The following is a 14255-nucleotide window of genomic DNA, read 5'->3' as shown; positions in this document are numbered from 1 at the left end:
ATTGTTTGTTACAATACGAAAGTATATAGAAAAATACAAAATATCTATTATTTATACCTATAATTTTAATTAAAATCAAAATAAATTTAATCAAAATTTCATAAATACTAATGTTCAAAATTTATACGCATTAGTGCAATAAGATAATGGGACAGACGGGCACAGAGTACCCGTCTAAATGCTAAATTGTATAATGGTAGAAATATATCTCCCTTTTTTTGAGGTGAAATAATATCACCCTTGTTTTTATGTCAAACAATTTGAAGAATAAATCTTACTATCTTTTTTAGATAGATAACAGGAAGAGAGAAACTTTTGGATCACGGAACTTTTAATTTAAAACAGTGTATTCTTTCAACAAACAAAAATATATGTGACCTTAAATATACTTATCCTACATCCCTTTCCTAGAATTTAAACGATCATTGTTCAAAAGCGGCATAGGTTTTTCCGTTCAAGATAACAGGTATATCGTTCATGCGAGAAATATATTAGTTAGTAGCTACTACTGTTCTGCCTAGATGAATTTGGATGAAACATGCATCTTATATTGTAAAGAAAATTAAGAATATATTTGACCCCCTTGCAACATACATGTATATATTCATTCATCAATCAATCAAGATGCAGGTTTGATCTCATGGTAGTTTCTCTAATATGTTAACATTATATTACATGATATTATTATAATGATGTGATCCTTGTATATCTTCTGACTACAATAGTACCAACACTGAATCATATGGTTGATTCCTGTTTTGTGGAGCTTAATTAGGGTTGGTCTGTTTGTTTCTGTTCTGCGCGGTTGCTTTTCGGTTCGGTTTTTTGTGGTGGCAAGTGCCAAGTAGTGTTATTGGAGCATGTGTGTGGTCTGAGTAGCTTGGCATCTATGGTTTATTGCTGTGTTTTCTGTTACTATAGTAGCGTACGTGTTTAGTGTGTTTTTCTTGTGTTGCGCTCTTTCTGGTCTGAGTAGCTTTGCTCACTTTTTATGCCATGAACATGATTGTATTATTAAAGAAAATTTGATGGTGGTAGTATCATGTTGAATTTGCAATATTAATTTATTTTCATGTTCTTTCTACAGCAATAACGGAGCTTTTATTTGATCCCAAAAAAATGAAGTTTATATTTGCGAGACATGGAAAATCAAACCAACAACAAAGTGAGTATAAGATGGAGTTCTAAGGAACACAAAGAGAAAGGTTGAAGAATGTTGTACACTTGATGTTGCAAAATCAAATAAGTATCTTACCACCTCAAAAAACATGAAAAGAAAATATAAAGAGAGTTTCTTGAATAATAACAATTTTGAAGAAGATAAAGAAGTTATATTTGTTTCAAAGGCAAAGTCAAGAAGCAAAGCTAGAAAATTGAATAGTATAATGGTTAGTACCCTTTTCACTTATTCATTTGGACTCGTATACTATATGATAACTGTTTTGGTAGTTTAAGCATTATAATTTGTTTTGGTAGTTTAATAAATGTAACTTGTGTTAATTAACAGGTTAAAGAACAAAATTCCAAAGCATGTCATCAATGTATGAAAAAGGATAGGCTAGAATTTGTACCTTGTACAAAATGTCAGAAATTGTACTGTTTAAGGTGCATCAAACAATGGTATGTTTTAGATTACATCATGATTTACAAACATTTAAGGGTTTGTTCATATAGTTCATGAATTAACTTTTGCAAAATCTAACTATTTTTCCTTTTTGCACGATATTGCAGAGAGGTGTCCCTTTTGTTGTAAGAATTGCAATTGCAATGTTTGCTTATGTTCAAGAGGAATTATCAAGGTTTAGTTTACTATAATGTCCCATAGATTAGTTTCTCTTATGAAATAGAAGATTTAATTAGGATTGCAAGTATAATTTTCCAACTTAGCCATCTAATTTTATTATATTTTTACATTCAGACATCTAATATGAATATCACAGATTGTGAAAGAGCTAATCACCACCAATATATAATCAAGTTATTACTTCCTTTTGTTCAACAAATTTTTGAAGAACAAAGTCAAGAACAAGAGATTGAAGCTATAATACAAGGTAGTATTAGACTTTATCTTTTGTTTGTTTTTATTCATATATATTTAACTTTGAACATATCACTAACAATAAACTTGATAGCAGGAAAATCATGTTCTGACATTGAAATACCTCAAACTCTATGCTTTGATGATGGGCGCATCTATTGGTATGTTGTCTTTACTCTGCCTTAATTATTCTATTTTTTCAAATCATTATTGGCATTAACGTGTGAGTGTCAATGTCGTGTATGATGTCCGTGTTATGAGTGATTCATAATTCATACTATACTTTGCTTATCGTCTTTTGTTTTTTTGAGCAGTAATCTTTGCGCTACTTCGATTATTGACTTTCATAGAAGCTGTCCTAAGTGTTCATTTGAAATCTGCCTAAGTTGTTGCAAAGAAATACGCAATGGAAGCATTAAACCACGCTCTGAAATGAAGTTTCAATACAAAAATAGAGGTTATGATTACATGCATGGTGGTGATCCTCTACAAACAAATTTTGATACAAACAATTCAGAGGGCCATGTTGAGACATTCACCAAATGGAATGCTAATAGTGATGGAAGTGTTGAATGTGCTCCAAAAGAACTTGGAGGTTGTGGCTGTGGTTGTGTTATGGAGCTGAAACGCATGCTTCCAAATGGGAGAATATCTGATTTGATAACCAAAGCTCAGTATATCATGAAGTATTTTTGCAATATTGAAGAGAAAATGAATGTTCAGAAAGAAGTAGTGTCAAGTTGCAAGAATGAGAATAATGTCTACCGCCCATTGTCAAGTGACCTTATAAAAGAAATGCTATTTGAATTTCGAAAGCATTGGAGGAATGGTGAACCAATTATAGTTTGTGATGTTCTTAAACAAGGGACAGGTTTGAGTTGGGAGCCTATGGTTACTTGGAGAGCATTGTGCGCAAATTTGGCTTCAGGTGTCAGCGCAAATTCTAAGTCAGAAGTAAAAGCCATCGATTGCTTGGCTAGTTGTGAGGTTTGAATTCTTTGGCTCATTTTGGTGATTTGATACTAGTAAACTTCTTTTTATATATGGTTGATTTTGAATTGTGTAAGTCTATGGCATATTAATGAGGCCTACAACAAATTGGAGGAACTTTTTCCGACTCACTTGCTAAAAAAAAACGTATTTTTAAAAGTGTACTTTCAGACGACACAATATTTACGTTTTATTCCTTCAGGCGTGTACATTTAAAGTCATGTTTCGGGTGGAAAAAGTTCCCTATGCTTTAAAAGTGTTTTTCTCTCATGCTTTAGAATACCATTTAGCTTCAAAATCTAATTCATTCTTAATATTATAGTATTTTAACTTTATATGCATATATTTGGGCCAATATTCATCCTTTTCAACCATTGCAGGTAGAAATTAACACTCGCAAATTCTTCAAAGGTTACAAGGAGGGAAGAACATATAAAAATCTTTGGCCGGAGATGCTCAAGCTAAAAGATTGGCCACCTTCTGACAAGTTTGAAGATCTTTTGCCGCGCCATTGTGATGAGTTTATCCGTTGCTTGCCATTTCAAGAGTATAGCGAAACTCGAGCTGGAATCCTCAACCTTGCTGCAAAGTTGCCCCCACATGTCATAAAGCCTGATTTGGGTCCAAAAACTTATATTGCTTATGGAATCAAAGAAGAACTTGGAAGAGGAGATTCTGTCACAAAACTTCACTGTGATATGGCAGATGCGGTATGCTACATTATAAGTTGTTATGTAATTTTCAAAGTATAAAATTGCACCACATTTACTTTATTGTTTCTAAACTTTTTGTTCAATAAATTTGACAGGTGAATATTTTGACTCATACAACTGAGGGGAAATTAACTGATGAACAACATTCTGTTATTAGAAAATTAAAAAGGGCACATAAGGCTCAAGATCGGAAAGAGGGTCGTGCTCAAGATAATATAGACCCCTTGGAGATTAATGGAAATTTGTTTGAAAATGAAGTCCAAGTGTGCTCAAAAGAAACAGAAACTGGTGGTGCTCTTTGGGACATATTCAGAAGAGAAGATACTGAAAAGTTAGATGCATATTTAAGGAAACACTCCAAAGAATTTAGGCATACTTTTTGTTCTCCAGTTGAACAGGTACTATATTATCACATTTAATATACATTCTACTTATCTTAATTTTTGCTTGTTTTAGTCCCACTAACTTCTTTGTTGGTTAATTAGGTTGTCCATCCTATTCATGACCAATGTTTTTATTTGACTATTGAGCATAAGAAGAAGCTAAAGGAAGAGTTTGGTTAGTATATAGAATTTTAAACTTTCTACCTCAATGCATCATGCAATTAGTTATTGTTATTTACAATGACTCTTAATCAATTACAGGTGTAGAACCTGGACATTTGAGCAGAAACTTGGTGAAGCAGTATTTATTCCTGCTGGATGTCCACACCAAGTCAGAAATCTCAAGGTCAAACATCTCTTATCATATACTCGCTTTGAACTTAAAATGAGTAGAAAAAATACATGTATTTGGTTGTTAATTGATTGTATCTATAATTAATAACACTAATCATTTGTATAATCTTGCAGTCATGCACAAAAGTTGCTGCCGACTTTGTTTCACCAGAAAATGTGCATATCTGCATGCTTTTAACCGAAGAGTTTCGACAACTTCCAAAGAATCACAAGGCAAGAGAAGACAAACTTGAGGTGATTTGAATATATATTATAACATATTCCTTTTTGTCTTTCTTTCTTTTGATGTGAGTTTCAAACTAATTAAGTTGAAAAAGAGAAATAATTGATTGATATTTTTTAATGGAACAGATAAAGAAGATAATAGTCTATGCTGTTGACCAAGCTGTACAAGCATTAGAAGATTTCATTAGATGCTCATCACTGGCTTGAATGTTGCTTCAATATACCAGACTCATTTTTCGATGACATAGATGCTACAGTTTCTATTCTTTCAGAACATGATAGTTCAAATTGATTAGCAGTAAAAAAGTTATGTGAAATTGTAAATAGAGAGTTAGTGGCATCAACATTAGTCATTTATTCTCTTGTTATTGAGACAAATATTTGTGTACTGTATACACATAAATAGATTTTCTTTTTTACACACATTACATTATATAATTGTCATCATTCCTTTCATATCATATTATTCTTCACTGTCAATGGCGCTCGCTCCAAACTGGTAAAATTAATCACAAAGTTTTCGTAGCATAAATTTTAAAGTTTTGTATCTAAATTAATGTATAATTACTACTATAAGAGTTTTCATAGCTCTTCATTTTCGTTTTCCTCTAGACCATAAAGAAGGTATTAAAGGCTTCATCTTATCTGACATTCTTAATAGAGAATTTTTCTTATCTAGACCTGTAATATTCAATGAGAACACATTTCCCTTTATTTTTGCATCTACATCTCATAGTTCTACCACTTATAATTTTCCTATTTGTCTTCCTTATCACAAAAACTCCACTGATGTTGCCTCTTTGTACATATGTCCCTCTTCTAGCCAATGATATTATTAGATATCCTCCTTGTACATCTGTTTCACTTTTGCAGACAGTTATATATATGAATCTGCTTCTGCATCCACAAGTATACCAGACCCAGACCCCCCCTAAATACTTTAGAGATTGCCCTTGCAATATAGTTTACACTCAACAGTACCAAGTATACATGGCCATACCTCCAGAGTTTAAGACTTCTCAACCTAACAAAGTAGGCAACTTACTCAAGTCTCTTTATGGACTTAAGCAGGCCAGTCGACAATAGAATTTCAAGCTTACTTTGGCTTTTTTGAAAATTGGATACTTGCAATCAAAGTCTGATTATTCCCTTTTTGTTAAACATTTTGGTTCAAGAATCACCATACTACTTTGTATATGCAGATGTCACTGTTCTTTCATGTAATGATCTTGACGAAATTAATTCTGTTAAATCTATGCTTGACAATCAGTTTCTGATCAAAGATCTTGGCTAACTTAAATTCTTCTTTGGTCTTGACGTTGCAAGGTCCATTAAGGGTAATTCTTTTTGCCAGAGAAAATATGCACTAGAGGACTTAGATGATTCAGGCATCCTAGCATGCAAACCAGCTTCCACACCAATGGCTCCTAACCTCAAACTTTCAGCTACTGGAAGCCTGCATAATCTGATCCAGCAGCTTATCGCAGACTCATAGGTCACATGATTTATCTTACAAACCCTCGGCCTGATCTTACTTTTGTGAATAAAGCCAGATTGTTTCAGCTTCTATTAAGGCACATTATGCAGTTGTACCTCGTGTTCTGCATTACATTAAAGGCTCTCCTAGGAAGGGTTTATTCTTTTTTGCATCTTCTAATATAAAGTTGTCTTCATTTAGTGATGCAATGTTTCCTGGTTACAGAGTATTCAATGTTTCTTGGCCCTTCATTGATATCTAGGAAGTCTAAGAAGCAACCGACAGTCTTTTGCTCCAGTTTTGAGTCTCAATATCGGGAATTGGCTTTTACTACTCGAGAGATTCAATGGCTTATCTACATCTTACAAGTTCTGAAATGCATGCTTGCTGGTCCAGTTCCGTTATATTGTGACAGCAAGTCAGCCATTTCCATTTCCCAAAATCCAAAATTTCATGAGAGGACTAAGCACAGATAAATTGATTGCCACTTAGTTCGACAAAAAGTTCAGAGTTCAGACTGATGACATCCAATTAATCTCAGTATCCAACTAAGTTGCTGACATTCACCCAAAGTCTTTGCTTCCCTCTGCTTTTAATTCATTGTTGTCCAAACTGAACTTAATTGACATATTTGGTTTAGTTTGTGGGGTATATTAGCTTAAATTTATTGATGTTATATATTCAAGGATTGCTTAGTCAACTTATATTTAAGTTAGTTAGTGATAGATGTAAAGACACATCATTCTTTCATTCCTTTGCTCTGTATATGTACATTCTTCCAGTTAATGCAAATTACTTGTCATTTTACACTTTGTAATACACATTTATGATTTTTTTAAATGAAAATTCCAACCTTTAAATTTGCACAGTCCGAACGGTCTCGGATGTCATGACTGCGTGAATGCATGCTTTTATTACTGCAGTCTGCAGTGAACCGAGGGACCCACACTCGCTACATGTCAAATTAGTTGTGAAGATGATGGTTTGACGCGCGAGTATCACAATGCACATCCCGTAAAAATAAAGAGTGCACTGTAATGCAAAAAAAAGGGAAGTGTTTTAGTTTCCTTTCCTTTGTAGCATTTTCATCTTCAACCAACCCCAATTCAACATCTTCTTCATGCATTGCATCTGTGTATGGCCGAGATTAAAAGAGCAGGAAATGTTGTTGAAATTGTATTTATTACAATTTAGTCTTTTAAACTAAAGATTATTACCCCGTTTTTCATTATTATTTTTTAATTTTTTAATTTACCAACACAACTTAAAGGTTTTATGCTTATTTTTATGTAAAATGAGACTACACAAGGTACATGTGTTGGTTCTTTTGATTTTTTTTTCTGTCTAAAGTGACATTTTGATGAAGGAATTAAATTGATTGATTAATAATTTGTTATGAAGTATTTATATTTAGATAGTTTGGGGGTTCCTGTGGGATAATCCAGATTCTTTTGAAGAACCTGAGTATTAAGTTTAGAGAGGCCTTCATTCAATAAGAATTTCTCAGTTTTTTTTCATTTTATTAAGTTCCTGTCGCAACAGTTGGATTCAAAAGTAACTATTGTCCTAATATGAACGTTCCAAGTCCGGGGTGCAAAAGATGATAACAAAATTTGCCATAATAGTCATACAAGGTTGTGACCTTTCAAGATTATCATCATAGTTAAAAGTATACTATCTTAGTTCTGGTTCAGTATAAAAAGGTTGTTTTTTACATTTTACAAGCAACAATACATAAAATTCAGAGTTGAAGATTATTCTGAAAACACATCATGCTCAATAGCATATTTATTTCCAGCCAAAATAATTTGTTTAGGGTGCTCTACGACTTTGACATATGAATCGATAAGCACCACAATATCACCTAAATAAGACTGCAAAATGAAAGCAGCTACTTCTCTTCTTTCGGTGGATACTCTCTGGCTCCAAATATTGCGGTTCCAATCCTAACAGTTGTACTTCCCATCTCAATCTACAAAATTAGAGTGTTCTCGAGTTAAAGAAATGTAACGACGTTGTGTAATCCGTGTATTTTTTAAGAAAACTATTCCTTACAGCTTGCTCAAAGTCTGCAGTCATTCCCATTGACAGCTCACATTGTGCTTCTGATATTCCAAGTGCCTCACAAACTTCACTTCTACATTTGGATAATGTCTAGAATACACAAAATAAAATTTAGTTTGGAGAATTACCAAGACTAGATAATGAATATCGAATATACCAAAGAACGAGGTCAAAATGCATAGTCGTCACCTTAAAATTTTCTGGGGTAGATGAATAATCCAGCATGCCAATTGTCATTAGGCCACAAAATTCAAGGTTTGGGCAATTTGTAACAATATATTTTACAAGGTCTAGACACTGTGCTGGTTCAACACCAAATTTAGCTGCAAGAAATATCAGTTGATTGTCATTCTTGAGATCACAAACAAACCGAAAACACTTGCAAAAACATTTTATCACAAGACAGCAAAAAGAATAACAGTTATAGCACATTTTCTAAACCTGCAAACTCTTAAATCAAGCAGTTCATCACAATAAATATTGGTTACATATTCACGCTACCTATGATGCTGGAATCAGTGATTTGATAAACAAAATTTCTATAAAAGAATCGGGGACTATTTCTTCTTCTTACGGTGGTCCTATTTTCATATCAGTTTACTAGAAGCCATGTTAAAATATTTTGGGCTAATAATCTTCCAACAAAACCAAGTCATCTTTATTAAGTGATAGTAGATTCTGAATTGGCTAGCAAATCTATCAGGTGTAACCTACATGTTTCTCCGCTTGTATTCACTTCAACAAAAACTTTCAATGGTTTCCTGCCAATTTTGGCTATGGCGCGATCAAGAAGGTTTGCTATCTGTTAGCAAAGAAAAAAAGAACTAAAATCAGAAATGAACATGCATCATTTGCAATGCAATATAAAAAAAATAAAAAAATAAACGCTAAGATCATGACTGCACTAAACCAAAATGCATTATTTCATAGAACATTTTGGGTAGTCTATTTTCTAAAACATTTTGAATAAAATTATATTTCTCAGAACAAAATTCGTAAGAAATAGATAACTAATGACAGTGTTGTAGTAAATTCAAGTCAGTAGTTAGTGTGGCACACATCTAAGGCCCTTCTGTAAAGTTATTGTCAAAAAATAACCTGTACTATATATAGACTACTTTCATCATCAAATATCAAATGTATAAACAATTTAACTTACTTTCATCATCAAATATCAAATGTATAAACAATTTAACTTTCCAAGAGAAATCACAAAATGATAGGATGAAAAATTCATCATTGTGTTTCAACCCTTTCCGTGTCCAGTGTATATTCCATTCCCAGATGTAAACTTTATGTAAAATTTACATTTTTATTTGTACTCATTAGCTTGAAGCCTTGAACACACTTGGAAAATATACCTACCTTCTCTTCCCTACCAAAGTATTAAGAAACAAAAATATTTACCTTCTCATCGTCGACACTTTCTACATAAGCAAGGTTGGGAACACCAGCTACAGAAATATCAAATAAGAAACAAAACATATTAGACTCCTCCATAACAAACCAAATATAACGAACCTATATCCATAAATACAAAAAAAGTGGAATCTAAGTAACAATCAAAGTTTCCATTGCATATACAAGCCAAACATACAATTAAACATTTTTTAGAGTATATATATGTATATAGCAAAAATATGTCATCACTTATCATAGTGAAATTTTACCAGTTAAAAAATGTACCTTTATAGGTCTAATTAGTGTTTGAACATGTTTGGTATCACAATGGTTTTGCCGAAATCAAGGTGAAGCATTGTGATTTTGGCAAAACTATCGCGATACCAAACAGGCACTTTATCATCTAAAATCAAAGTAAAGTTCTTCTACACATGTCTATGTTTTGATTGTTCTACACTAGTTAGTAGTTACACATCAAATTTACTTCCAGCTTAAAACACCTAAACTCAAATTACTTCAAATTAAACATAACATTATCAAATTAATTCAACAGAATCAAAATAAAATGACATACCAAGAAGAGGCTTAACTTTATTACTCTGCAAATTCCCAATAAAATGCCACTCAATATCTTCGGGAAGCTGAGGAGCTTTCTCAATTATTTCCTGAACGTAATTCTCACCGAAGCAACGGTGTCCGGCGTCATACACCTGCCGGAGCATAGAAACTGACTTCGTCTTACTCGCCGCCACCACCCGGATTTCTTTCACGTCTCGGTTCGATCTCTCGGCGGCGTGGTGGACACGATCGAGCACCGCCTTTAGCGACGCCGCTGCGCCGCCCTGTAATGATGATGTCATTTTTATTCGTAATAAATCGTAAATGCCATGTCATCGCGCATTTATAGGTACGAATAAGAATATGATTGATTGATGCAAATTATTGAATGGGCCATTGGGGGAGTCAATTTCTTTCCTTATTGGATTTGGTGGTTTTTTAGGGATTATTTTGCTGTTTGTATATTTTTCACAATAATTAATTATTTTAGAAAAAATAGTTGTATGCATATTTATTTTTAATAATTACTACATCCTCCAGTCATTATTATAGCAAAAATCAAAAATCAATATTTGAGATTTATTCAATTAATTATGTATATGATCTTTATTATAGACCGCATATATCATTTAATGAATGAATTTAAAATGTTGATTCGCTCTAAAATATCAAGAAGACAAGAACTACTATGGTGTTTACCGGTTATTTTTTGGGGTTTTAATTTTTTAATTAAATTAATTAATGATGGTATCCTAAGGATGTAACATTGTTATTCTTTTTGTTAAGTTATAATGTGGCTGGCTATTAAGCTTGGGGAAGTTTTACCCTACACCCCCTACGTTTATACTTTTACCCCGACATTTCATCCAAACTGCCCATTTTACCCTTTTATATAAAATAAACCTTTCATTTTTTTTTCATTTGTTCCACGTTAAAACTTGAATCCAGAAACTTTTTTCTGGAGAAAAACTTAGAAATTTGTTGAATAATAATCAACTTTATATTTCAGGGAAAACTTCAAAACATCTTTTCTTCTTCTTATTTGTTGACACCAAGATTTATCAATTATCATTCAACAATACAAAATTTAGATCTATCATTCACAAATACAAAAAACTCAGATCTCATCCACTGCCATGTCCATTTAACGCTAATCATTAAATTGATCATCCAACATAAATCCATTTGTCCAAACACACCCATATCGTGATTGCGGCGTCGTATCTTGGCTGATGTGGGTCGTTATCCGTCGTCGTCGCCGCCCCCTTTGGTGAATCTTTTTAACATAACCATCTCTTCTGCAATTGAATGGAGGAAAGCTATTTGCAATTGAGACTTAGTTTATCAGTAATTAGTTTTTTCTAAAAAATTAAAGTAACCATCCAAATTCATTTCTAAAGAATCTTGGTTTGGAACTTCAAAAAACATCTTGTTCCATTACCTAAAAGTTAATTCATAGGAAAAGATATTAAAGGTTATTCTGTTTTAAAATTGATCATCCCGGAAATGTTTTGGAAAGTTTTCTAAAATTAATGTATAAATTTGCTTGTGGGGGTGAACTCATGTTGTAATGAAGGTGAAAAATAAAGGGGTAATTTTGGAATTATTAGTGATTTGTTGGGTGAAAGTATATATGTAGGGGTATAGGGTATAATTTCCTAAGCTTGGCTACCGGCCACTTTTTTTTGGATTGGTTTGTGAAGTTTAATGTTGGAGTTGATATTTGCACCTTTTTCACAACACGACTTCTTTTAGACAAAATATCCCACAAAATAGATTTATTTCATTTTATCAATAATAAGTAGACAAATATGAGGTCACGGGCAAAGATATTCAGCTTCGTGATATCAATATTATCAACTGAGTTAAACCTCACAAACCTCTAGATATTAATTTTGGCTATGTTATTGCTGGATCTTTTTTAAGATTGTGTGTATATTTCTAAAACAATTTGACGTTGAAGTTAATATAATTGGTCTTTTAAAATCTTTGATATTTTTTAAACTTATTTTTAGGGGTTTGAACCTTTTTTATGTGTAATGAATTTTTTTTTTGGTAGTGATGTGTAATGAATTTGTTTAGAATGGTCAAATATTTTGATATTTTTGAAATATTTATTGCCTTTGAATAAATTTGTTCGAATGCTGAAGAAAGAAAAAAGAAATGGGTAGTTTATCGGGAAAAAATGTATTTAAATGTTTTTCTTTTGTACATACCAAATTGTCTCTTTTCAATTATTGTCATGAACCAAATTATCTCTTTGAATTATTGTTGGTTACCTAAATGTTTCTTTTATTAAGGTAGTTCATATGACTAACTTGTCCTGGTTTTTTTTTTCTTTCTCAAGGACTAAAAATTGTTTATATTTTTTCCAAAAACTAAATCGGTCTCATAGTTCTTATGGACTAAAATGAGTATTCATTAAATGATAGTTTGCATATAATAAGTTGAAGTACTATGTCCATATACTCATTTTTCTCTGTTTTATTTGAAGATGAAGTGAAAACATCACATGAAACTCATATACACAACGAGGAAATCACGAGTTTGAATTTTAATAACCACAAAAAATTAAAAAAGTGCAACGTAACAATTTCGGCGGTCTTACAAACTACTCATTTAGCACTATACTCTCTTCAATTAAAAAAAATTGTTTATAGAAAAAATTAGTAGCACATACAAAGTAACAAAACCAAAATATCAATACCAGTAAAAGAAAAAACCAAAATATCAATAGTTGATACTTGGTATTACTTGTTAGAAAGAGTTTTGTACTAAACCAGGAGATTGTACTATCAAGCTAGACTTCGAACTAATCTGATTTGTTTTGATATCCTAGATATTTATTTTTTTTGAGGAAATATCCTAGATATTTTGTTTGAAGAAAGTCAAACTCTTATATATTTCTCAGCGTCTGCTATTAAATCAAAGGTCAAACAATCTATGATGGTTGTGTAACTGTTTTATGGCTTCCGTAGTCTATACATAAACGACTATCTACTTGTTTACATGCGACCTGGCTTCATAGGGTCCCAGTCAACTTATAACTAAACCCATTTTTACTCGTTTTGATATAGTTGTTCATTGATATAAAATATCTAGAGAAATGATATTTGTATAACCATCTCTCATACTCACATTATATTTTTATTCTTTCTTCTTCTTTTTCTCTCTCTCTATTATTTTTAACCAATAGAAATAGAGAAAAAGAAAGTTGTCATAAAAAGTTGTCGTCAATGGTTGTTCATATTTCATTGCTCAAATACTAGGACACTATAAAATACACTATTTCATTTCACTCATTTCACTTCTTTATCTTAAAAGGAAAAAAATCACCTTTCTATATAAACTTTGAAGCCTTCCATTTTTTTTTAAATAATTAACCAAAATAAACATATTAACACCAACAAAGAATGCTACGTACACAAGGAGTGCTAGACAAGAATTGAAAAAGTAGCAACAAACATATATAGTGTACAAACAAATCAACAATAAAAGAGAAACCAACAAAAACTCTAGCCCGGTGACAGAACTCAAGCATTGAAAATGGCTAATTCACTTCTATCTATGTTAAAATTCTCATTTTTCGCTCTGGATTTGGAGGTTTAATTAGAGACACTAATGGTAATTGGTTATTCGGTTTTTCTGGCAGTTGTGGTATTACTACCAATATGAATGCAGAGCTACAAGCTATCTTTCACGGCCTTCAGATGGCATGGAATAATGGCTTTCGTCATGTTGAATGTGAATCAGATTGTCGGTCGGCTTTGACTTTGATTAAGGAAGGAGTTCTGACAACTCACCCCTATGCACCTGCTATTAACCTCATTAAGAGATTTATTGATTATCCTTGGCTATTGATTTTTCATCATTCCTTGAGGGAAGGTAATAGTTGTGCGGATTGGTTAGCAAAATACGGAGCAAGATTACAAGGTGACTCGATTGCTTGGAGACAGTGTCCAACTCCTCTTTCGACTACTCTTATTGCCGACTCCATGGGAACAACTTTCCTCCGAGTTTAACTTGTTTTTTTTTTTGTTGTTTTTGTTTTT

General features: G+C 32.4%; 1 protein-coding gene and 1 pseudogene across 2 annotated transcripts; one reads left to right on the top strand and one right to left on the bottom strand.

Annotated features, from left to right (window-relative positions):
• Positions 1-1268: 1268 nt before the first annotated feature.
• On the top strand, positions 1269-5038 carry LOC146944642 (lysine-specific demethylase JMJ29-like; annotated as a pseudogene). Its single transcript, XR_015026038.1, has 12 exons — positions 1269-1388; positions 1508-1642; positions 1722-1799; positions 1919-2051; positions 2136-2199; positions 2353-3025; positions 3409-3738; positions 3837-4139; positions 4227-4303; positions 4386-4470; positions 4593-4712; positions 4830-5038. The product of XR_015026038.1 is annotated as a lysine-specific demethylase JMJ29-like (transcript).
• A 2802-nt stretch (positions 5039-7840) lies between these two features.
• On the bottom strand, positions 7841-10518 carry LOC146944641 (uncharacterized). The gene is made up of 6 exons (XM_085743011.1): positions 10220-10518; positions 9652-9698; positions 8959-9046; positions 8434-8567; positions 8236-8334; positions 7841-8152 (listed from the first exon to the last, which is right to left on the bottom strand). Exons 1-6 carry the CDS (start codon positions 10503-10505, stop codon positions 8072-8074), a joined length of 735 nt encoding a protein of 244 aa, XP_085599137.1. The 5' UTR covers positions 10506-10518; the 3' UTR covers positions 7841-8071.
• Positions 10519-14255: the final 3737 nt, after the last annotated feature.

This window comes from Medicago sativa, chromosome 2 (assembly GCF_051527215.1).
Source record: "Medicago sativa cultivar Bolivia chromosome 2, Bolivia_mono, whole genome shotgun sequence".
In the NCBI taxonomy this organism is placed as follows: Eukaryota; Viridiplantae; Streptophyta; class Magnoliopsida; order Fabales; family Fabaceae; genus Medicago; species Medicago sativa.
Note: the sequence above shows the minus strand (reverse complement) of the source record. Positions and strands in the feature narration are given on the sequence as shown.

Excerpts from the sequence above, each read along its gene's own strand:
- LOC146944641 (XM_085743011.1), bottom strand. The coding sequence starts at position 10,505 with ATGACATCATCATTACAGGGCGGCGCAGCGGCGTCGCTAAAGGCGGTG. Across the intron at positions 8,335-8,433 it reads CTACCCCAGAAAATTTTAAG|ACATTATCCAAATGTAGAAG; the intron begins GTGACGACTATG and ends TGTGTATTCTAG. Across the intron at positions 8,153-8,235 it reads CTGCAGACTTTGAGCAAGCT|ATTGAGATGGGAAGTACAAC; the intron begins GTAAGGAATAGT and ends CTAATTTTGTAG.